The 26,252-nt window shown below is 37.6% G+C and overlaps 2 protein-coding genes across 2 annotated transcripts in view; one reads left to right on the forward strand and one right to left on the reverse strand.

Annotated features, from left to right (window-relative positions):
• Positions 1-26,252, forward strand: part of LOC145792496 (uncharacterized) — a 292,889-nt gene that overhangs the window by 37,469 nt on the left and 229,168 nt on the right. The window lies entirely within an intron of this gene.
• Positions 13,453-14,958, reverse strand: LOC114306049 (putative germin-like protein 2-1). Its single transcript, XM_028251208.2, has 2 exons — positions 14,727-14,958; positions 13,453-14,154 (listed from the first exon to the last, which is right to left on the reverse strand). Exons 1-2 carry the CDS (start codon positions 14,842-14,844, stop codon positions 13,604-13,606), a joined length of 669 nt encoding a protein of 222 aa, XP_028107009.2. The 5' UTR covers positions 14,845-14,958; the 3' UTR covers positions 13,453-13,603.

Raw genomic sequence — 26,252 nt, forward strand, 5'->3', positions numbered from 1 at the left:
GGTAAAACAAAATTTCTAATAAACTTTGGTGCCACATCAGCACATTTCGTTCAATTGTAGACAAAATGTGACGGTAGGGCCAAATTGATCAAAATTTTAAAATTTTAGATATAAAATTAATATTAATCAAAGTTTAAGGGTCAAATTAAAAAACAAATAAAAATTTGAGAGACAAAATGATATTTCCTCTATCTTTTAAATGGACAATTTCAACAACACCGCACCATCATCTACCATAAGTTTTTATGAATAAGTCCTAGATGTGCATAATCATCTGTAAATTATTAGTATCCGACTTATTCTTGTGTCTTGAGAAGATTGATTCATAAAGACAAAATGCAAGGAGCATAAACAATATTCTTGAAGAAAGAGAATGATTAGGTCAGCATAATTTAATCATTTGATTCAAAATTAAAGATATTAGGATATTATCAACATCTGCTTTAAATATTATAATTTATATCTCAACTTATTAAAATATTTTTTGAATAAAGAAAAAGATTAAAGTTTTACGTTATTAGGATATTCTTTAATATTGTGTTTAATTAGAAAATTTGAAAAGAGAAAGAAAAAGGATTTGTGAAATTAGATGAAATGTAATTATATTTTATTTACAGTTTATCTATATTTTTTCTTTCCCTTTCCAAATTCTTTCACAAATCTCTCAACCAAACACAGCATAACTAATTAGGTTCACCAAGACATTTAATAATAAATTATTATCCTTTTGGGACCAAATTTTTTGTGGTAACAAGTAAACCCTTTCGGGATTAAGTTATTTGGTCTCTAAAGGTGCATTTAATAGAGACATTTTAAATTTTACTACTAAAAGACATTTTTTTGATTTTTTGAGATGACCTTTCAGTGACTATCACTGCAACAAGAAGAATTGATCCTCAATATTTTAATCGTATAAAATTCCACAATTTTGTTGTAAAATATCTATTAGAATCTATTTTAGATAATAAAAATTGAAACCAAACAACAAAATATAAGTCTTGTAAATTAATAATTTGAATCATATTTACTAATCCGCTCAATTAAATATGTTCTTAAACGAGAGTTTTGAATTCGTCACTATACTTCCAAAGGAGCCAAGGCTGTTCACCAAGGAGAGCAAATTGGACTTTTTACCCGTGTGCTTCAAATGAGGTGACATAGCTAGCATGTCATACGTACCTATATCTCTATATAAAATAATGTCTTTTTATCCAGTCTTCTTTTCTTTGGTTGCCTTGTCTACTTCCATGATGAATGCTTATTCAACATCTTTGATTAGGTTAAAAAAAAATTATCATTTTGAGTTATATCAAAAAGGCAAATACATAAATGGGTATATGTTAGAGATTATTTTCATAACAACTTGAAGGACTATATAGATACATTCTGTGAGTTTTATTTAAAATTTAGATTGTTTATTGTGACTCTAAAAATTATAAATACTCTTTTGTCTTAATAAGTGTTGAAAATTGGGTCGGGTTTAAAATTCATACCCGATTGGGTCACCCATGGTGGCATGACCCAAGACCCATAAAGAGAGATCCAGTCAAGTTGGACTTGGATTAACTTATCCCGAGGATAAGTGTGATTAACCCACTATCTCATCTCTTGAAGAGATAGAGTTATGGTTGGTTATAACTCTCCCACATAATATACGTATTGTTTTTGGGAGAGTAAGGTTTTAACCCTATAGGTAATCAGTATCTTTCTCTCTCTCCTAGACTCTCTATTCTTTCTCTCTCCATAGAAACACATAATAGCCTTTGTACTGTGAATAGTGTGAGTAGTTCTCTAGTAATTCTATTCTACTACTCGGAATTGTTTGAAGACATCAATAGAGGCACGTGATTCATCCACATGACCCAAAGATTCAGTTTGAGCATAAAAGGTATGCCTAATTACATTTATTTCCGCTGTGTAATATTTCCTATTTTTCCTACAATAAGGTTGGCAGAAAATATAAAATTTCTAACTATCCTTCCATACAACAATAAAAATATACGATTAAAAGAATCATTAAAAGATCGTCTAATATTTTCCAATACAAAGCTTATAATAATAATGTATTTCTAACCAGTCTTCTCTTCTATGGTTAGCGTATTTATAATTTACCCCAAAATTTTTGAGTTAGCATATTTTTTCTTTGAAAAATTGGTCCAAGGCTCAACAAGAAATTAGACCAAGGCTCAACCCACCTGCTCAAAACATGCCCAACACATCCTAAAACTCAATCAAATGGAATTAAAGGACGACAGCAAGGTAGACACAACTACCAACTCCACGGAACCGAGTCCGGAATACAACTGAACAGTAAAGGGAATACCGGAATCGCTATAACCTTCCCCCCTTAAAGAATTTCGTCCCCGAAATTAAATACAAGTTTTTCAAAAACAAGTTTTCTCCATTCCCAACAATATTACAACATAATGTTAAATAATCCGACCCGTTACCGGTCAATCCCATCTCTTTTCAAGAGGCATATCACATTATACATAACAACCTGCATTATCAACATGCATTCCTTTGAAATTTACCCATTGCAACTCATTTTCCACAATTCCTTAACACATGCAACATTAATATCACGCTTGCATTTTCACAATATACTCAACATGCACAACGTTAACACAGCTTCCATTTACCAAAACATTTACAATGTTTTACAACTTAAGACATATATAATGTTCTTAAAGTTCAATATTATTACAAAATTTCATTACATGATTACACATCAACAAACATGTCCGGATACTTTTCATGGACTTCCAACTCACGTTCTCAAGTGGCTTCCTCCACTCCGTGATGTTTTCACAAAACTTTTACCAAGGGAATGGTCTTGCCTCGCAAAACTTGATCCCGCCTATTCAAGACCCGAACCGGTCTCTCTTCATACGAGGCATCCTCATCTACCTCTAAGTCGGTCCAATCTAACACATGGGATGGATCCGGCTCATACTTCCGAAGCATACTCACATGAAACACGTCATGCATCCTGGACAACTGCGGTGGCAAAGCCAAACGATAAGCAACTTCCCCAATCCTTTCAAGGATCTCAAAGGGACTGATAAACCGAAGGGATAACTTCCCACTCTTCCCAAACCTCATCAAACCTCGCCTAGGTGATATTTTCAAGAAAACGTTGATCACCTACCTTAAACGCCAAAGGCCTCCTCCTATGGTCGGCATAACTCTTTTGGCGACTCTGGGCTGTAACAAGCCTCCTACGGATAAGCTCAACTTTCTCCGTCGTCTCCCTAACCAACTCCGGACCCAACAAAGGTGCATCACCTACCTCGGCCCAACAAACTAGAGACCTACACGGTCGGCCATACAAGGCCTCAAATGGTGCCATATCGATGCTAGACTGGAAATTGTTGTTGTAGGCAAACTCCACCAAGGGCAAGTGCCTCTCCCACGTCCCATTAAAGTCAAGGACACAACCTCGAAGCATATCCTCAAGGATCTGAATAGTACGCTCGGACTACCCGTCAGTCTGAGGATGGTAAGCCGTACTAAAGGTCAATCTAGTACCCAAGGCACTCTGCAGACTCTGCCACAACCTAGCAGTAAAACGAGGATCTCTATTTGAGACGATCGTCACTGGGACTCCGTGCAATCTCACTATGTCCCGAATATATAAGTCGGCGAGATGATCTACCGAATCTCTCACGCGCATAGGGATAAAATGCGCCGACTTAGTCAACCGGTCTACAACCACCCAAATAGCATCACTACCCCACTGAGTCCTTAGAAGACCTACGACGAAGTCCATAGTGACATGCTCCCACTTCCACTCGGCAATAGGCAAGGGTTGTAGAAAACCCGCTGGCCTCTGATGCTCGGCCTTCACTTGCTGGCAAGTAAGGCACTTAGACACGAAAACTGCCACATCTCTTTTCATTCCCCGCCACTAGAACTGGCGACCCAAATCACGATACATCTTAGTGCCTCCCGGATGCATCGCAAGGCGTGAATGGTGAAACTCTCGGAGTACTTCCTCTCGGCAAGACTCCGGCACAAACAAACGGTCTCTGTATCTCACACTCAGGTCGAGATACACCGTCAAACCTTTCTCAACCTTCCCACTGGAGATCTTCTCTCGGAGGGATTCCACCTCAAGGTCACCTCTCTGTGCCTCTAACACCCGAGTCACGAGTGTAGGCTGTGCAACAACAGAAAACAAGGCCGCAGCCTCAACGGATCTGCCCAGAAGCAAATCAAACTCGCCAAGTGCACACAACATCTCCCATTCTTGGATGGCTATACAAGCTACATCACTAATGGATCTCCTACTAAGGGCATCGGCCAGAACATTGGCCTTTCCCGGGTGATAGTGCAACTCAAAATCATAGTCCTCAATGAACTCCATCCACCTTCTTTGCCTCAAATTCAAGTGCCTCTGTGTAAACAGGTACTTCAAACTCTTATGGTCCGAGAACACCTCGAACCTCTCACCATAAAGGTAGTGCCTCCAAATCTTTAAAGCAAAAATCACAACTGCTAGTTCTAGGTCATGTGTAGGGTAATTCTTCTCGTGAACTTTCAATTGACGTGAGCCATAAGCTACTACTTTCCTCTCTTGCATCAGCACACAACCCAAACCCTCTCGTGAGGCATCACAATAGACTGCATAACTCAACCCTCTCTCCGGAATAATCAAGACCGGAGCAGTGGTCAATCTAACTTTCAACTCTTGGAACGACTTTTCGCAAGTCTCACTCCACACAAACTTGACCCTTTTCCGCGTCAATCTAGTCAATGGTGAAGCTAGCCTGGAGAAATCTCTCACAAACCGGAGGTAATACCCAGCTAATCTCAGAAAATTACGGATCTCAAAGACACTTTTAGGCTGTGCCCAATCTTGCACTACCTCAACCTTGGACGTATCAACAGACACTCTTTTCCCGGATACCACATGGCCTAAGAACTTGACCTCTCCTAGCCATAACTCACATTTCCCAAATTTGGCATATAGCCTATGGGCTCTAAGCAGCTCAAGCACCACTCTCAAGTGTTCCTCGTGCTCCTCCTCAAAAGGCGAATAAATCAGAATATCGTCCACGAAAACAACTACAAAATGATCTAAGAATTTCCAGAAGATCCGGTTCATCAAGTCCATGAAGACTGCCGGTGCATTGGTAAGCCCAAATGGCATCACCAGAAACTCATAATGGCCATACCGCGTACGGAATGCCGTCTTTGGAATATCCTCCTCTCTGACCCTCAACTGGTGGTAACCCGATCTCAAGTCTATCTTAAAGAAACAACAGGAACCCTTCAACTAGTCAAACAAATCATCTATACGGGGCATAGGGTACTTATTCTTGACTGTAGCCCGATTCAACTTCCGGTAATCGATACACAATCTCAAGGCACCGTCTTTCTTCTTAGCAAAGAGGGCCGGTGCTCCCCACGGCGAAACACTAGGGCGGATGAAGCCCTTATCTAACAATTCCTGGAGCTGAATCTTCAACTCACTCAACTCGGCTGGGGCAAAACGGTAAGGTTCCATAGAAATCGGCGCCGTGCCGGGCACTAAATCAATAGAGAACTCTATCTCTCGGTGAGGTGGCAAACTAACAAGATCCTCGGGAAAAACATCCGAATACTCACAAACCACCCTCGGCAACACATTTTGGGTCTCATCACACTCACTACTCAAAAGGCTAGCAAGAAGACCACTAAGCTCACTCCGCCCTCGTGGATCATACACCGGTGGTAACACACTACCAACCTGATCCCCCAAGAAATGGAAACACTTCCCGCTCAAGGTACATACTGTGACCCTCTGGCGGTAGCAATCAATAACAGCTCGGTATGACGATAGCCAGTCCATACCCAGAATAACATCAAAACCCTTCATGGGCATAACAGCAAAAGGAAAAGGAAGCCTACGGTCGGCGACCTCTATATCACAACCTCTACATTCGTGTTTCAAAATCAATTCACCCCCAACAGGTGATACAACACATATAGGAGATGCTAATAGTGCCAACTCCAACTCCAACACAGATGCGAATGCAGCAGATACAAAAGAATAAGATGCACCTGTATCAATCAACACACTAGCAACCAAGTTGCAAAACAGAAAGGTACCTCTCACAACTGATGGAGCCGGTACTAGGTCCTGCGTGGTAACAGCATACACACACCCTGTAGGCCCCTGATCCACCTGTCACCTCTAGGAGCAAAAGACTGCTACACAAACTGGGATGACGAAGCTCCCAGATTGGCCCTCGAGGCCTACGCAAATTGAGCTGGCTGATAACCCTGCGTCTGCCTAGAACCAGACGCCCCCGAAGTGGCACTCAACTATGGGCAAAACCTCTTCAGGTGCCCAGGCTGACCACACTGATAGCAAGACAAAGGCTGGCCCCTGCCCTGACTCTGGCCTTGAGGTCTAGCTGAAGAAGAGGCAGCTCGCTGACCCCCTACCTTCTGCGGGCAAACTGAAGACTTGTGACCCAGCTGGCCACAAGTGAAACAAGTCACACCTCCCTGGTTACCTCTCCCGGAGCCTGCACTCGGCACTGGAAAGGTCAATCTAGCCAAACCACCCTGAGACTGCTGAGGGTTAGAACCCCTCTGTCTCCTGCTATCACCCTGACCATATTGGCTCCTCTTGGAGCCTCTCGGCCCTTCCTCCTCCTCCTGCATCATAATCTCCATATGAGCTGCAGTATCCACCAAATGTCTATACTCTCGAATAAAGGACCCTCCAACCCTCAACTTGAGTCCACGCCTCAACTTCCGCTCAAACTCTAAGCAACGACATTCCTCAGACGCCACAAGTTCAGGTGCGAACCTAGACAAGCTAGTAAAAGTAGCCTCAAACTCGGCCACTGACAAACCCTGCTGTTTAAGCTGGCAAAACTGTTCCATTAGCTTCTCCCTAGCAGTTGAAGATAAAAACTTCTCCTGGAAAGCATTCACAAACGCCTCCCATGCACCACCAACACTGCCCTTCTCGTACTTCCACCATTGACCTGCATCTCCCTTCAGTTGGAAGGATGCCAAGGTCACTTTTAAAGCCCCGTCCTCGATGCCAAGCATCTCGAACGTCTTCTCCATTTGTTCCAACCACTCGTTAGCCTTAAGTGGCTCCTTCAGATCCCCCAACAAACTCGTCCGGATTGGACCGGAAGAATTCCCTCTTCAAGAAGGAAGGCCCTGCCTCAGCTGCGTGGGCCTGCTCCTGATTCCCAGCTCTGAGAATACCCAAAGCTCCTGCTATTTCTCGGGCCAAGGCACTCATAGCCTGTTGACCCACTGGCTCGGCCACATTGGCCTGACCAACTCCCTCTTGCTGTGCCGGAATATCATCTGGTAAAGGCATCTCCTGCCTACCACGTCCTCGTCCTGACATCCTAATAAAGGTAACCAACACTATTAGCACATTCACAAATGTGCCGAAGCTATAACACTCACGTCCTAATGCATGGACAACTGTAATTCACTCCACGTAAGCACATAATCATGCAAGCAACTACGAATTTCATTTCTGGATAATGACAATCCCGAGGCGTTACTAGAGTTCCAATTAGAAACAGCATTGATCAAGTGCCTTTCCAACAAGACTCCCAGAAACCCAAGGATCCAATCAACATCCTAGAAACTACATTCCATACCCATATAGTCACATAAGCATGTTATCAATTAAACACATAGCATATGACACTATATCTAAGTCTCTATCGAGCGAGACAAACCCATTGTGATACTAATCACTTCTCACGTACCCAAAGTATTCGAACTCGGTACGCTCTGATACCAAGTTGTAATGCCCTAAAAAAAATACATAATACCTATCATTCAGACATGCAGTAATATAAGAAAATCAACACGTTTCCATTCATTAGAGTAGTTCTTATAACAGTATCACATGTTAACAACAACAGGAAATGCCCTACGGGCTTACAGCTTTCCAAGTCAACACTTGGTTACACAAAAGAAGAGTATTAGCTTTATACAAAATAAGCCTTTGGCTTGATATACATGTAATACAGGCAAAATAATCAAAAAGAGTCTTCAACTCCTATAACCATCCAAGCTATGTCCTTGGAGGTGGCATGCTACCTATACCTAAAAATAATGTCCCATATAGGGTGAGCCAACGCCCAGTAGAGATATGCTAAACACAATATGAGCAGTAACTAAGACATTATCAATTGATAAATGTTTAACTCCCATAAATCAATTCATAAACCATTTCCATTACATGACCACTATGTCTATGTTTCATTTCATTTTCTTTTCTTATCCAATTTCCAAATTCATACCCGTGGCTCAGAACCTGGCCACACACTCTAAACGAAATAATAATTCATATTAAACGTTTCCCAGTTCGCAATAGATAAGCATACAAGCTGTATCAACATCTTATCAGATAAGCATATAAGCTACATCATCATCTCAACGGATAAGCATACAAGCTATATCCACACTTCAACAGATAAGCACATGAGCTATATCAACACACTAACTGACAAGCATATGAGCTGTATCAGTGGAGTCCATCCCCTATCTCCTCCCAAACAACATCCGGTTTAGAGGTCCATCCCCTATCTTCCCCTAAACCGTAGAGTACATCCCCTATCTCCTCCTATACACACAACGTATATACACATAGGTCATATACACAATCAATCAATACATAACGTTAATGTATTCTATCAACTGTCATATTCTATGACACATCCACTTGATTAGTTTTAGTTTGCCTAATCATCATGCATTGTCTACAACAATCAAAACTACCCTCCACCGGTAGCCCAAAGCAATTATTTCTAAACAGATAATAAAAGTTCCAACAAATAAAATATCAATGTTTTCAAGAATGAGTGATTAATAAATCCAACTCTACCATTTTACAATATAATGAGCCAATTTCATTATTTCCAACTCAATTCCAAATAACAACAATTTTTCCAAATTAATTATACCAATTAATTTATACAACAGATTAGGGTTTTCTACCCCATTTCCCAATATAGACCCAAGAGTCCAAATATCAACAACCAACAACAATATCATTATTTTGAAACCCAAAATACACATTTTAGAATCAAAATAACAAACCCCCTTTTATACATTTTGAAACCCTAGATCTCAAAATCAAACTATTTAACAAAGTGCCCAAAAATCTAGGTCAAAACCCATAAGAGTGAGTAGGAATCCCTACCACAAAAGATGAAACCCAACGAAGGAGATGACGAAAATGAAGATGCTCAAAATCACAAATTTCTCGGATCAAAAGATAGTCCTCGACGATCAACAACCTTTTTGTAAAGGCCAAAGGTGAGGAAACAACTTCTACTAGATCAATACTTAGAGAGAAGTGGAGGTTTTAGAGAAAGAAGCTCTCAAATGGCGTTTTTGAAAAGTAAGAGAGAGAGTGAGGATGTAAAAAGTGACTTAAAAATACCCAACTGCCTTCTGATATACGACAGGTCCGCTCGAGCGGAAAACACAACGCTCGAGCGCCAAGAACAAAATACTGAATTCGCTCGAGCGTAAGAAGGCCCGCTCGAGCTCCAAGACACAAGAATAAAGTACATCCGCTTGAGCGTGAAAACCAGCCCACTCGAGCTTAGATTTTCCCCTTCCAGAACTTACACCAAAAAAGTACTACCCGCTCGAGCGCGACCCGCTCGAGCGCAGGAAATCCGCTCGAGCGTAGAAATCACACCTGCAGAAGTTTTGCAGAGCACGAAAATACTGGGAGTGTGTAATCTCCACTCAAGCGCTAGACGACCCGCTTGAGCGGAACGACCAAAAACCTGGCAACAAGAAATTAGACCAAGGCTCAACCCATCTGTTCGAAACATGCCCAACACATCCTAAAACTCAATCAAATGGAATTAAAGGACGACAACAAGGTAGACACAACTGCCAACTCCACGGAACCGAGTCCGGAATAAAACTGAACAGTAAAGGGAATACCAGAATCACTATACATAAAGTCCAATAGAGATCTCAACATGATCCTCAACAATAACAACTTACAGATAGCTATGATCATGAATGCTAATCTCATATCATATAAATAATGTGACGTTTTATAACCAAAGTATACTTACATAATACTTTTCTCAAAAACATTCAGTTTGAACAACAAAACCAAGTTTCGCTTTCCTTACCCATCTCGCATTTCAAGATAATTGTTACTCGATAACCATATTTTCCATTTGTAACAAAAGACCACGTAATATCCCCTTTATTTTTTTTTTGAAAACACGTTTATTAAATCCGTTTTCCTCACGTTATTCGTAACCCAAATATAAACATGATCTGACTCAAGATGTAAGGAATACCTTCAATAAAATAACTTATGATGGAAACTCCCTCAACCACTCTCTAGCACATCTAAGTCTACATAAACACCTCTACTCAACATATGAGACAATTTACCTTACAAAATCATAATTATCAAAACACATTATACACGCAATCAAACTGAACAACAACGATAAATAACCCTTGCTCTACGTGCCTGCAGCACGGTAAGTCAATGATACACCCCTCACAACAACATGCCAATTTACGAGACACCAGCTGAAAGGGAATGGTACCTCTGCTCTATTTCTCCAGGCGCTAGCTAGAAGGGAATGGTACCTCTGATTCTCAGCGCAGCCAATTCTCCAGGCGCTAGTTGGAAGGGAATGGTATCTCTGATTCTCAGCACAGCCAATTCTCCAAGCGCTAGCTAGAAGGTAATGGTACCTCTGATTCTCAGCGCATTACACATCTTCCAACCATCATTTCAAACCACATTCACAGATAACACAAGTGTACTACAGTCACATAATCATAACAACATTCACAATGTCATCCTCCACCGATGACCAAGGACAAAACCTCTAACCATATGTATATATATATATATATTAAACACATAATACCATTAGCCACTTCACATGAAACTTTGGGTCCAATTACACAATAGTAAAATAAAGTACATTTGTGATTCAATCTCAAGTAAATTTTCTGAAATTTACAAAATGTTAGTCTTCCATTCTTTCATTTCAAAATCAATTACCTATTCCTCCACATTAATGTTCTCCACCCTTTGCCTCAATCCATTTATTTCATTACACCAAAACATAACTAACTCAATTTTCTTCATTTAAAATAAGGGATTTCAATCATGGCTAACGAGGTTGTAATTTACACAATTTCTATTTAAAGGTAGTGCACCCGAAAATATTCTAAACTCATGATTAAAATTTCCTTTTTAACAAATAACAAAAAAAAAAAAAACATCAGTTGATCGTGTTTAAGTATAATCAATCTAACACAAGTCAACATTTCAACCCAAAAACCCAATTTATTCTTAATTCAACTTCCAAATCATTAGTCTCATTTCTTAAACTCATGACATCATTATTTTACAATGTTAACCCCCTTTTTATATAATAGGCATTACTACGAAATTTAGGGCTTTGCCTCTCTAATCATGAATATAATGAATCACACCCCAAATTTAACCCAACACCAACCCATCTCATGAAATTTCTATCTCTACATTCATACCTTATACCCTCTATCATGATTTTCAAAAATAATCCATAACCACATGGTTTTATGCAATACAAACTTAACACATGTCTATCTATAGGGGAAGCATTGAAGAAAATCATGGAAATCCCTACCTCAGGCTTGTTGATGAAAGATGAGATGAAACCCTAGAGTCAAAATGGTTGATCCTTCACTTTACACCACATCAAGAGGAGCCCTAGCTTGGATCTTGAAGATTTGTGAGGAATGATGATGATATTGACCCAAGATTTGCAAGAATCAAAGAGTTTTAGGTGCTTTAGAAGGTTTTCTAGAGAGAAGGGAGAGAAAAATAGGGTTTAGAGTGAAAGAGAGATGACCAAACTGAGAGATGTATTCGGACCAAAAAGAAATAAAAAAATAGAGTTTCGGACTGCCCAGTCGGCCGCTCGTGCGGCCTCTCCCACCGCTCGAGTGGCCCACCTCCACCGCTCGTGCGGCCCATTTCAGAATGCAAAATTCTGGGTTTCAACCTCTACCGCTTGAGCGGCCTCTCCCACCGCTCGTGCGGCCTTTCTCCGCACGTACGGCCTAGGGCCCCGTACGTGCGGCCTTGGCCCAGCAGCCCAAGTTTCCCGCTTCGCTCCCGGACACTCCGGACTCACCTGCGCACCCTCCAAAACATCCGAAATTCAACACCGAATGAAATAAGAACTAGAAAACCAATTTCAGACGTTTCAAACCCAACAAAGATAAAAGGGCAATGAAACGAAGAAAGAAAAAAAGAAAGAAGGAAAAGACCCGGTCGTCACACCGAATTCTCTCTAACCACAATTATAGTCATATTAACTTATGTGCTTTGATTGATATTCTCTGGCATCTGAATTTTTCCTAACCCATCAAATTATGTTGCTTGTTTGATTTTCACTGGTTAGTTGTCTCCTTGTGTGTAATTTTTCCATTGAGATGAATTTTCTCTGCCATCACAATTTTCTCTAAACACATTGGATTCACTTTAATCTTTGTACTTTGCTTGATTTTCTATAGCTAGTTGTCTCTTTGATTTTCTCTGGCATTTTAATTTTTCTTGACGACATTAACCTTCCACTAATTTGTGTTATTTGTTTGATTTTCATTGGTTAGTTGTTCCTTGAGCTGAATTTTCTTTGGTATTTGAATTTTCCCTGAAAATATTAAACTCTCACCAATATAGGTTACTTGTTTGATTTTTATTGATTAGTTGTTTCCTTGTGTGTAATTTTCCTTTTGAGATGAATTGTCTCTAGCACTAAGATATCCCATTTAGATTAATTTTCTCCAAATACATTGGACTCTCTTTCTCTCTGTGCCTTGCTTGAATTTCTATGGCTAGTTGTCTCTCTGATTTTCTCTGGCATTTGAATTTTCCCTGCCCACATTAAACTTCCACTAATTTGTGTTTCTAGTTTGATTTTCACTGGATTTCTAACTTTGAATTTTATTTCTGATCTGTCGGGATGTGTAGTGTTTGCTGTTTTTTAAATTGTAAGTAGATTTTGTATTTTAAGTTCTTTGATGAACTTAGCATGTTGTTTTCTTGTAAAAATTATTGAAGAATTGGTTTGTGAGTAGCACAATTTTCTCTATAATTTTTTCTGGCTTGTTCAAACTACAGAGAAAAATGTGAACAAATCAAACAAAATTGGTCAAAGCACAGAGAAATTTTTGAGCAAACTAGAGAAATTTCAAACCAGAGAAATTTTATAGCATAAAGAACACGAAATATTTTCATAGTAGTTGGGGTCTCTCAAGTTTTTATAGAGAAATTTCAAAGCAAAGAAATTTCAATCTGTTGTTGTCTAATAGCTATTGATATGAAACCCTAAAGAAAGATCAAGTGTGTAATCATTCTATCAATAGGAAGCCTAGAAAAATATCATGAAAATGTCATCATTATATGAGAAGAGAGATAAAGAGTACTATTTAACAAACTTCATTATTATAAAATCATAGGAAAACAATTTTAAGGAAATCATTCATAACCAACCCACTTATTTATGTTATCTATTAAATCATATTTGCTTAAAGTTTAACAAATAGATTCATGGGTTCTCTGTTGTTTGTTTCTCTAGTTGTTGGGATACCAAAACTGAGCTTGAAGATAGTCTACCACCTTCTTGTCTACTTGGAATGCCTTGGCAAGAACATCATCAGAAATCATTGGTTTCGAGCCAAATACTGCATTAGCAACTGTAATGGTTCCGGGGTTTTGGCTACTTAGGGCAGCAAGAGCTACTGCATTAGTCTTTCCATTATTAAATTGAAAGTGAATGAGACCCTGCGGGAACACAAAAACATCTCCTGGGTACAAGACCTTTGTGAAGAGACGGTTGTCAGTGTTGGAGGTCACAAAGCCGACGTAGAGAGAACCTTCCAAGACCACGATGATCTCAGTTGCACGAGGATGCGTGTGGGGTGGGTTGAGGCCATAAGGTGCAAAGTCGATGCGAGCTAAGGAGATGCCAAGAGTATTGAGGCCTAGTATTTGCATAACGTTTACGGGAGTGACCATCGATCCAACTGGGTTCGATGTGTTTTGAGGAGTAAGTAGGCCAGAAAAGAAGAAGTCATCGGATGTGGCAAGCTTTGGGTCATTGCAGACTTTGCCATTCACAAACACTGCAATGCAAAAGAAATAGAGTTGTGCTTCAGTAAGATTGGGTGAAAGAAATAAAATGTTATATATACTAACTAATTTTCAATAATGTTAGAATAATGACATCTAAGAAACTAAATATTGGTCCTTTACAAATTAAAACAATTAAAATGTTGGAGATCAAAATGAACATATTGTATATTTTGAGGACCAAAAGTGTAATCAACCATTTTTTTAGCTAATGTTATGTTCAAAAAATACTACTTATTTTGATGATGAATATTGACGATGTCAGCGAGGGAGACTGTTTTAATACATATTTAATACTATGAATACAAAATTGGCACCACTAAAATATTGATTATCAAAATGACAAAAAAAAAACAAATTTATGTTACAAGAAGTACAATTAATCAATCAGTATTTGACTTCTAAATGAAAAACTAACATGAATTGCGACGAAAAATTGAGTTTTTAATTATTATCAAAATACAATCGCTTTGAATAAGTGTTTTCACTAAAATCATATTTCAAAATCTAAAACTTAAGTTTGGAAGGCTCAAAGTTGGGAGATAGAGATGAGCATAAAATATACCATCAGAGTTATTGATAGCAACACAGAAGTCCTGTAGAGGACTAGGGTCTGAAGCAGAGACAAGTGTGGAAGCCAGCGCCATGATAGCTACGGTTACAAGGATAAGGTGAGTGCCCATTTTTATCACTCGAAAACGAAAAAACACAATATTGCAATAGCTTCTTTTTTTCTCGGAAGCAAATTGGAATTTCTATGCCTAGTTACTTGAAGAAGGAGATAGATATCTAAGCACGGAAAGTCTGTCTATTTATAGATATAGATAGATGAGAGTAGTTGAATATTTTTATTAAGTATTTTCCAATGCTAGTGAGAGACGAATTACCAAGTCCTCAATGGGTAGCTTTTTTCTTCGTTCGCCATTTAATTCAATGATGAACGGTTCTTCAACAACTAAACCCCTTTCTAATATCTTTTTTCTGACTGCTTATTGAAATGCTTCTATTGACTTTTCTAATTCATTTTTTGTTTTTTGTTTTTTGTTTTTTTATAGTGGACAATTTCAACCACACCACACTATATCATCTACCATAAGTTTTTTATGAATAAATTCTCGATATGCATCATCATTTGTAAATTATTAGTATCTGTGTAGATGGTAAAACTGTATTTCACCATCTCTTGAATATTTCTTCAATTTATTATAATTATAATTTGTCTCAATTTATTTAAATATTTCTTCAAGAAACAGAAAGATTGAAGTTTTACAATATTTGGATGCTCTTTAAGTGATTAGATTTAACAAGATAAAATTTACTTACATTCCTCAATTAAATTGTGTACATAGAGCAAGAAATAATAATTCATATATTCACTACACATAAATGCCTTTAAAATTTAAAAGAAAAAAATGCATTTTATAATACACCATAAATGTTTGAAAATAATATTTGGTTTATCTTTGTAAATTTTTTATTCATTACTTTCATTTTTTTTATTGATAAAAAACCCAAATAGAAATTAATTTTGTAGGCAATACTTTTACATTATGTTTGGTAATAGAATTAACAATCTATGAGATTAGTATAGATTTGGTTATTGGGTTGAATTAGCGAGATAAATAATTATCTCTTATTCATATTTGTTTGGGTGAATAAAATTAATAGTCCTTATAGTTTGGGACTTGTGTTATTTTGGTCTCTGACTTTTTAATTGTGACACATTTGACCATAAATTTTAAATTTTGTTCCAAATAAGAACAATTGAAGATACCATTGCTTAATTTGAAGAGCAAAATCATCAATTTGATAAAAATATAAACTAATTTGACAAAAATAAATGTCAAAAAAATATTTTTGAATTTTTAAAAATTATTTTTATCCATTAAAAATAAAAGGGAAAATTATTGATAAATCCCATTTGGAAATGTTTTAACTCAAGAAGTCCGTGAAGGAATTTTTTAACCCATTTAGTCCCATGTATGTATAGTTTTATTCCATAAAGTCCATTTTCTTGATTTACACTATTTTCTTGGACACTTATGCCCTTATATTTAATTTTGATACCCTTATAAATATTTTTTGAACGATTAGCAATTTTATGATGTGAACATTTATATTTTAAAATTCACATTGGTAGGAATGTAAAATTGGCACGTGGGCAGCCCGACACCCATCTGCGAGCCGGGGCGGGCCCGGCCCGTTGACAATGTGAATATTCACATTAATATGTTAACATTCACATTAATAGGAGTGTAAAATTGGCCCGCGTCCCGTGGCGGCACGAAACCCGCTCGTGGCCCATGGGCGGCCCGGGGCAGGCCCAGTCCGGGCCGTTGACAATGTGAATATTCATGTTGACATGTTAACATTCACATTGATAAGAGTATAAAATTGGTCCGCGGCCCATGGGCGGCCAAAAGCCCGCCTGCGGCTAGGGGCAAGCCCGGCCCGGCCCATTGACAATGTGAATATTCACATTGACATGTTAACATTCACATTGATAAGAGTATAAAATTAGCCAGCGTCCCGTGGGCGGCCAAAAGCCCGCCCGCGGCCCGGGGCGGGCCCGGCCCGACCCGTTGACAATGTGAATAATCACATTGACATGTTAACATTCACATTGATAGGAGTGTAAAATTAGCCCGCGCCCCGTGGCTGCCCGAAACCCGCCCACGGCCCGTGGGGGGGCCCGGCTCGTTGACAATGTGAATATTCACATTGATAAGAGTATAAAATTGGCTTGCGCCCCGTAGCTGCCCAAAACCCGCCCACGGCCCGTAGGCAGCCTGGGGTGGGCCCGGCCCGGCCTGTTGACAATGTGAATATTCACATTGACATGTTAACATTCACATTGATAAGAGTATAAAATTGGCCCGTGCCCCGTGGCTGCCCGAAACCCGCCGGCGACCCGGGGCGGGCCCGGCCGACCTGTTGACAATGTGAATATTCACATTGACATGTTAACATTCACATTGATAAGAGTATAAAATTGGTCCGCGGCCTCTGGGCGGCCAAAAGCCCGCCCGCAGCCCGGGGCGGGCTTAGCCCGGCCCATTGACAATGTGAATATTCACATTGACATACTAACATTCACATTGATAAGAGTGTAAAATTGGCTCGCAGCCTGTGGGCGGCCCGAAGCCCGACCGCAGCCCGAGGCGGGCTTGGCCCGACCCGTGACAATGTGAATATTCACATTGACATGTTAACATTAACATTGATAGGAGTGTAAAATTTGCTCGCTGCCCGAAGCTCGCCCGCGGCCCAAGGTAGGCCCGACCCGTTGACAATGTGAATATTCACATTGACATGTTAACATGCACATTGATAGGAATGTAGAATTGGCCCGCCGCCCGTGGGCTGCTCGAAGGCCGCCTATGGCCCGGGGCAGGCTCATTTGGGTCCGAGCCCGAGCATGTCCGAGACCCTAGGCTAGGGCCTAGGCCATCACTTTGAAGCCCAGCCTGGCCCATCGACCCGCTTAAGGCCCATTCAAGGCTCGGTCCGAGGCCCAGCCCGCCTGTGGCACAATGTCTTTTTTTGTGGAAAATAATAAAATTTTGGTAGAAAAAATTAAAAAGAATTAAAAAAAAATGGCCAGGCCCGCCCAAGCCCGGCCTAAGCTCGAGCCTAGGCCTAGGCCCACCGACCCGACCCGAGGTTGTCGTCTTCGGGCCGCGAGCCAATTTTATACTCCTATCAATGTGAATGTTAGTATGTCAATGTGAATATTCACATTGTCACGGGCCGGGCCGGGCTCGCCCCGGGCCGCTCACGGGCTTCGGGCCGCCCATGGGACGCAAGTCAATTTTACACTCTTATCAATGTGAATGTTAACATGTCAATGTGAATATTCACATTATCAACGGGCCAGGCCCGCCCCAACAACGGGCGAGCTTTGGGCCACCCACAGGCCGCGGGCCAATTTTAACGTCCTATCAATGTGAATGTTAATATGTCAATGTGAATATTCACATTGTCACGGGCCGGACCGGGCTCGCCCCGGGTCGCTCACAGGCCGCGGGCTAAGTTTACACTCCTATCAATGTGAATGTTAACATGTCAATGTCAATATTCACATTGTACATAGGACGGGCCGCTACACATTGACGATATGAACATTCACATTGATGGTGTGAACATTCACATTAGGAGTATTTTGGTAATTATGTCACCCATAGGACTTATTGAAACATAAGAAAATAATATGAACTAAATAGAACATAAGTAGATGAAAATGGTATTTTGATCTTCTTATCTCAAATAGGACTTAATGGAATAGTCAAAAAGAATATGAATTGGATGGAACATAAGTAATTAAAGATGGATTTATGAAAAAAGCTCCCAAAATAAAATTATGTAAAATTGATAAATCTTTTAGACATTTATTCATTTATTTATTTTTACCAAATTAATTTTTATTATGTATTTGGATGATAATCATGTAGTGGGTGGTTGTTTTTATTTTCATTAAATTATTTTCTATTTTTTCAAAAGTCAAATATGGCGACAACTTTGATATCATTATTAAATCAATCAATTAAATCAAAAAATTCAAAACTAAAAACATTTCATGTATTAAATATATCGATTATATATTAAAATCCAAACAATCACTCATTACATGATTATAATCCAAAAACATAATAAAAATTAATTTGGTTAAAAAAAATAATAAATGTCTAAAAGATTTATCAATTTTTCATAATTTTATCTTTGGTGGATAGAAATAATTTTTAAAAATTAATTTTTTTTTGACATTTTTTTAGTCAAATTAGCTTATATTTTATCAAATTGACGATTTTACCCTTGAAATTAAGTAATGGTATTTTCAATTGTTCTTATTTGGATGAAGATTCAAAATTTCAGGAACAAATGTACCACAATTGAAAAATAAAAAACCAAAATGACACAAGTCCCAAATTATACGAACTATTAGTGTAATTCGCAATATTTGTTTTGTAATATATATGAAGATGTACAATTATAATTATATATTTATTTTGTATTATTAGTGATAGAATTAAAAATTTTCACAATTTTATTGATAAAATATCCGACAGAATCTAATTTAAATTATAAAAATTAAAATTAAATAATAAAATATGAGTCTCGTAAAATAATTATTTTAATTTTATACTACAATCTGTCTAATCAAATGGGTGTTAAGCTATAGTTTTGAATTCATCGTTAAATTCCAAAGGAGTTGACTGTTCATCAAGGAAAGCAAATTAGACTTTCTATGCCATGTGCTTGAAATGAGTTGACAAAGCAAGCATGGCATACGTATCTATATAGATAAATAGGCATGGCTTCTATCCAGTCTGATATTGTTGAGTTTGTAGGGGTTCATCACGGGTCTCATTTTGATAATCTGAATCGTGAAATATGTAGAAATCGTCGAGTACTATATGTCTGAAAAAAATTACGTTGATCGGATATCGATAGCTATATGATCAAAACAGTTTTTTGTCAACCGTTAATTTGTTCACCGTCTAATTTTTTTAATACGAAACTGATTTGATCATATAGCTATCGATATCCGATCAACATGATTTTTTATAGGCATATAGTACTCGATGAGTTCTACACATTGAACGGTTCAGATTATCAAAACGGGACCTGTGGTGGCCCCCCACAGGTCCAACAGCACGGCCCAGTCTGATCCCGGACTGGACAGAAGCCATACCCTAGATAAATTCTGTAGGTTAGAATTATGTTTTAATTAGTCTTATAATTTTTTTTTATCTATTTAATCTTTTTGGATGTGTAATAATTTATTTGTCATTATAATCTCCTTAATTGTTTGAGAATGTTATGTTTGAGAAAAGTATATTAAGGAGTTTTTTAATGTATTACATTAAAGTATTGGATAAAGATTGGTAGCTCGAAAATCGTGGCTTGAAATCGGCTCGAATTGCAAAACGACGTCATTTTGCAATTCGATTTTTTTTTTTCTTTTTCTTTCTTCCTTTTCTTCTTCTTCTTCTTCGTTGAAACCAGAAGAAGAACAGAGGGGAAGAGGAGAGAGGGAGCCTCCGCCGCCTCCGCCCAATGTCCTCGTCGCGAGGAGCTCGTCGCCTCCGCCGCCTTCGCCCGTCGCAGAAGCTCCGATCGTCGCAGCCCCGCCTCCGGCCCCGACTCCTCCTCCAGCCATTTTTATGGCCCCCTCCCTCCTCCTTCCTCCTCCTCCTCCTCCTCCTCCCTCCTCCCTCCTCCTTCTCCTGCTGAAAACAAAAATCGAGCCACTCTCGAGCCACAAGATTCGAGTTACGAATCACTGTCGTAAAGTATTACATTTGAAATGTATAGAACTTCTAAACAGTTTTTTGGGAGTGTCACGTTACAGAAACGTGATCCAAAAATTAGATCCAATTTCCTTAAGATGACGTCCCCCAATGAGAAAGGGTAAAAACGTCTGTCAAATCATACTAGATTCAAAATATGAACTCACAATATGGTTATCAAAACAAACAATACATATCAGTGTATTAGAAAATTTATGAAACTGATTGAAGTAACTGATTCTCATATGAAACTTTTTTCTCCATTTTCCCTATAATATATAATTAAGAGTGATTGAGAAATCGTCTACTATTTTTCAATACAAAGCTTATAATTAATGTCCTTTTACCTACTCTTCTCTTTGGTGAACGTATTGTCTAACTCCATGAATGGTTCTTCAACTGCACCCATTTATTTTTTAATAGATAAATTATAATTGTAATTTTTTAGTTTGCAAACAGTTAACAATATAACAATTGGGTGGTAAGAGTCTCTCCATTCATAATCAATTAGCTTTGAGTTAAGCATTTTAATAAGGTCCACATTCATAAACTTTTACCGATTAATAATAGGTTAGGTTCGTACTTGTCTCTCTTATATTTTTAAAACCTAGAACCTATTCATGTGCTTAAAAATACGAGTTTAATGGGTCTCAAGTAGGCTTGGTTCATATAAGCCTAATTTTATCCAAATTTTAACTTTCATTCAAACTTTTATATATATATATATATATATTTAATTTCAAAATTATGAAAAAAATAAAAAATTTATAATACAAAATTTTGAAGTGCATCACAACAATTGTAATCACTTTTGAAATCATTATAAAAAAAAGAATTTTTTTTTTAATCGAAATACAAAATTACATCTATTATGCTTTTGTTATTGAATTGTATATACATCGTTAATCCCGTAGAAATTTAGTTACTAGTTTCATAGATGGCGTGCTACTCACTTAGTTTTTAGTTTCAAAATTAATATTTTTTATACGTTCTTACACGTGGAAACAATAAATAAATAAATAAAATAAAGTGAAAATAAATCAATTATGGGACACTTATTGAGAGGGTAATTTATATAAATAAATTGGGCCGAGATTGGGTAATGGTCCGCTTTGGGCCGAAGTAAGAAATGCGGAGTAAAATGGCTTTTTTCATTAGCTCGGTCTAAGAAGGCCTTGTTGTTATCTCAGTCGCCACGGTCAAATTGGTTGGCCCGGTCGTAATCTTTAGCCGAGATATACGAACCCTTCTTCAGGACTTTTGTTCTTGGTTAGCTCGGTCCAACTCTTCTGCGAATAGCTCGGTCTTGGCATGCAAAGCCGAGGTAGAAGTGAGGAAGTAAAGAGCCGATCTGATAGTTATCTCGGTTGTATGGTAGTCCATGGTAAAACCATCTCACTTGGTTTAAGCAGTGAGGGGGTGTTGAAGGATAAGCATTATCCTTCAAGAGTATGAATCCTAGGAGGACTCTGCATGGAGAAGTAAAAGTCCTATTTGGATTATGCCACATGAAACCTATAAAAACTCACAAACATCACCTATGGAGAGGTAACACAACTTTGATACACAGAGCTTTTTGTCTTTGCCTATTTTTCTGACTTAGGCATCGGAGGGGTTTCCGGCACACACCCGCCGGCTAGCTCACGTTTGTATTTTCAGGGAGTAAAGGGACGACGTTTGGAGGAGCGCAGACTTGATCAGCAGGATTATACGAGAAGGTTTATTTCTTTCCCGTACACTTATCAATAAGTCTCATATACAAAATTCAAAATCCATCTAATTCCAAAATAAAGACTTGTACCAATTAGTCCTATATATTTTTAATTATTACCAAAAAATCATTTTTTTTTTATAAATTGGCTAAATTACACTAACCTCCCTTGAGGTTTACCTTAATTACAGGGACCTCCCCTGTAGTTTCAAAAATAACATTATCCTCCCCTACTTTTGAAAATAATATACAGATTCTCCCTTCCCGTTAAATTAGCATGAACAACGTTAACTTGACAGCCGAATTGACCTTAATACCCATGAACCATATTGTGAAAAGACATAGTCCTTGGAAGAGAGGGTTCTGGTCGTTTCTTTACCTTTCGAAGCAATCTAGTACTCGGAGAAGTGATTCCTCGTCACTGGGTTCGTTGTCACAGAGATCGAAGAAGAGGGAGGAGTTTGTGGCGGCGACGGTAGTGGTGGATTAGAGTAAGAGTCTGAACCCGGCGGCGTTTGGCCGGAGAGTTTCTAGATCTAGATCCATCAGGTGTGAAAGCAAGAGCTTTTTTGGGGACTTTTTCGAGCGAATCTCTACTGGGTTCAGAGACTACACTCTCGGGCGAGTCGAGTCTCAGAGAGAAGGCCACCACCGCGACGATGGAGAACGGAAATGCATCATGGAGAGAGTCAAGTGTGATGGGATTTTTAGTAGGTTCATGATCACTTCTTTATCCTCTTCATCTTCTTGCTGGGTTTCATCTTTAATTGAAGAAAATAGGAAGTTGACACCAGCGGCAGTGGCAGTGGCGGTGGCGCATGGAAGAAGTAAGAGTTGGGGTTGGGCATTTACAAGTCCAATTAGAGCTTTCAAGCCTTCTTCTTTTTCAGGGAAGAGAGAGGTTTCCAACAAAACCACCACTCCAAACCTAAATGCCATTCCTTCATTGTTGACTGTGAGAGGTTAATTAGCTCCATTCTACTTTCTCTCTCTGTTTTTGTATGTTTGAACTAGTTTTTGGGTACAATTTTTAAGGGTGTTGTTTGTCAAGTTCAATTTAATGTGAATTGTTTTGGTTCTTTGAAGTTCAATGTTGATGCAAAAACACTTGAGATGGATCCAAATGGGACTTCAAAGAAAGATACATGAATTTAAATTGTGTGCCCACCAAGAATAGTCATCTTGAGTCTTTGTTCTAAGTTGTAACATACAGATCTTTTGAGGTGGTCCAGGTTTGTCTAAAGTCATGTTTGTCTAAGGAAAAAAAAACTTGGAACATTCAAGTCCTTGATTGTAATTTGCTTATAGAAATTGTGGGCTGCCCTAAATTTGTAAATTTTTTTGTGTTGTTTATTTGTAATTTGTGAATTTGTAATTTTTGTAATGTTTATTTATAATTTGTGACTCCATGTTATGGTCAATAGATCCTGTCGTATCAGTGAATGATGAGATTTTTGTTTGCCATTGTGACTGAGGAGTTTCGAACTTGCATCTTACTTTTTGTCTTGAAATTATATTGTTGTCATATAGTTTTGGTTGATCATTTCTTGAACAAGGTTTACATATTTCAGTGTGTTTCTTCCATTGTTTAATGATGCCATATCACTGTATCTATGCATGCATACAGAAAAAAAAGAAAAAAAAATTTACATAGTTCACCCATAAATAACATCCACATAACTAGGAGAGAAAAAGAGAGAGAGCTCACATGATATTTTCATCTATGTCAAGCAATGTTGTAGAGAGAGAGAGAGAGACTTTGGAGAGAAAGTTAACATGTGCTCTGTGAATTGGAGGGAAATAGTTAGCAAGGGAGTGTATTGTTTTATAAAGGATGACAAGGGTATTTTGGGTATTGGCATATTTATGGAGGCTGATGTCACTGATTTTGTAACTTTATTAACATCAAGTTAACAGCAGGGGGAATCTGTATATTAATTTCAAAAGCATGGGAGGGCAGTGTTATTTTTTAAACTATAGGGGAGGTCAGTGTAATTTACCCTTATAAATTTAAAAAAGCTATTACATCCTACTATCGTCGGACTTCCGTCAGACAGTCACTTGAGACTCGCCAGAATGTTCAACATCATGGGTAAGTCATTAAAGTATCGTCGGAAGTTCACCGAAGTACTGTCAGAGTGTTCTGAACGTAACTAAAAGTCACTAAAATGTCCATAATACTTGCTAGACGTCAAAACATCGTTGGAGACTGACCGAAATGTCCAAAATATTGGGGAAGAAAAAAAATAGAGAAATTATAGTGAAAAAACATAGCAAAATTTGCTAAATATTGAAAAAACTAAAAAAAAAACATAACAATAACATACAGTGATAATGGGAAAAAAAACATATATTATTTTTCAATTTTTGTAGGGTTTAAGTAAATAATCTACAATATTGATCAAACTAAAAAGTAAGCTTTTAAACTGTAAAATGTTACAGTTTCAGAGTATAATTTTATTAAGCATTTATTCTTATTAATCAAAGTGGAAAACATGTTACAAAACTGTAAAATTTTACAATTCTAAAGAATGTTTTGAAATTGTAAAATTTTGCGGTTTTAAAACATGATTCATTTCAGCACCAAAAAATTGAAGTAGTAAAATTTTACAGTTTTCACAACATGTAACTAAAACTCGAAAACTGTTCAGAATTTGAAAATTTTATCCATTAAAACAGAAAAATAGAAGCGTGTAGTGGAGAAAAGATTGAAAAATTCAGAGATCAAATGAGAGAAACAGATATAGAGAGAAGATTGTACTTCAGCAACTATTTTTGGTTTAGATCTGGTCAGATCTCATGTAAATGGGGAATAAAATTATGGACAATGTCCTTACAACATTTGGGGTAAACTACTAATAGGTCATAATAGTTTGACTTAATTCCCATTAAATCCTATTGAAAATAAATCATAGTAAAATCATCGCCAAAAGTAATTTTTTGTGACAATTATTGACTTTTTTTATCACAATTTTTATAAATTGTCACTAAAACTTACAATTAGTGACATTTTTCTATGACGAATTTTTCAAACTGTCGCTAAAGTTACAAATTAGTGACTTTTTTGTGATTATTTTTTTAAACTCTCGCTAAAACTTATAATCAGTGTCAAATTTTCAAACTGTCGCTGAAAATTAACAATTATTGGCCTTTTTTTTTTAATACTGTTTGATAAAAAATGCTATTAATTATCATAGAACTTAGGGCCGGCCCTAGGCGTAGGCCCACCAGGCCATGGCTTAGGGCCCCTCAAAATACACCAAAAAAAGGAGTCCCCTCCTATTATAGTTTAGGGTAATATATTAGGTTAATTTTAAGTCTAAGAAAAATTAATGAAGCCCAAACTAACTTAAAATAAATTGACTCATTGAAAAATTAAGAGGCTCATTGAAAATAAAAATGGTCCACTCTCTCTCCTTATCTAATTCCTAACCAAACTCTTTTGATACAAATCCTTTACTCTTTACCTTCAAAAAAAAATTTAGTTGAATAAAAAAAAAATGTGAAAGGTCCGAAATGATGTAGTGATATTTATTAGTTCATTATTGACTTTAGGCCTCGAAAATCTCAGGATCAAGTCTAATAAGACCTATTAGATAATAAGTTCACTTATTATGACTTACATGTAATTCGTCTCAATTTTTTAGGATGTGTACCATAACATCAACCTTCTTGTTATTATTATATAAAAATAAAAAATTTTAAACAGTACTCTTTGTCTCATATAGTGATGACGTTTCTTTTATCTTTCTATAATCTCCCATATCGGGATGGTTTAGAATTTGCTTATTCAGTGACTTTCTATTTTTCTTTCAAAAAAATATATAAACAATAGAGAAATAATACATTAACTTATAACAAATAAGCAAATAAATTGATTATTTATTAACTTCCCAAGCCACTCGTGAATAGTTAGGAGACAACAATCAACTATTGTAATCTTGTACAAGATGCTTAGGGAAAAGTGCTATAATTGCGTAGCAGCAATGGTGATATTTTCAAATAGGGAAAGGATGGTTTCCAGTCACTTTGTAGATTGAACAGTATTATTGGATTTGTGAGGTTTATCACAAATTTTATTTTGATCATT

Source organism: Camellia sinensis, chromosome 6 (assembly GCF_055761805.1).
Source record: "Camellia sinensis isolate YWXY chromosome 6, ASM5576180v1, whole genome shotgun sequence".
Classification (NCBI taxonomy): domain Eukaryota; kingdom Viridiplantae; phylum Streptophyta; class Magnoliopsida; order Ericales; family Theaceae; genus Camellia; species Camellia sinensis.

Coding starts and splice junctions, on each gene's coding strand:
- LOC114306049 (XM_028251208.2), bottom strand. CDS start 14,844: ATGGGCACTCACCTTATCCTTGTAACCGTAGCTATCATGGCGCTGGCT. Junction 14,155..14,726: donor TGCTATCAATAACTCTGATG/GTATATTTTATG, acceptor TTTGCATTGCAG/TGTTTGTGAATGGCAAAGTC.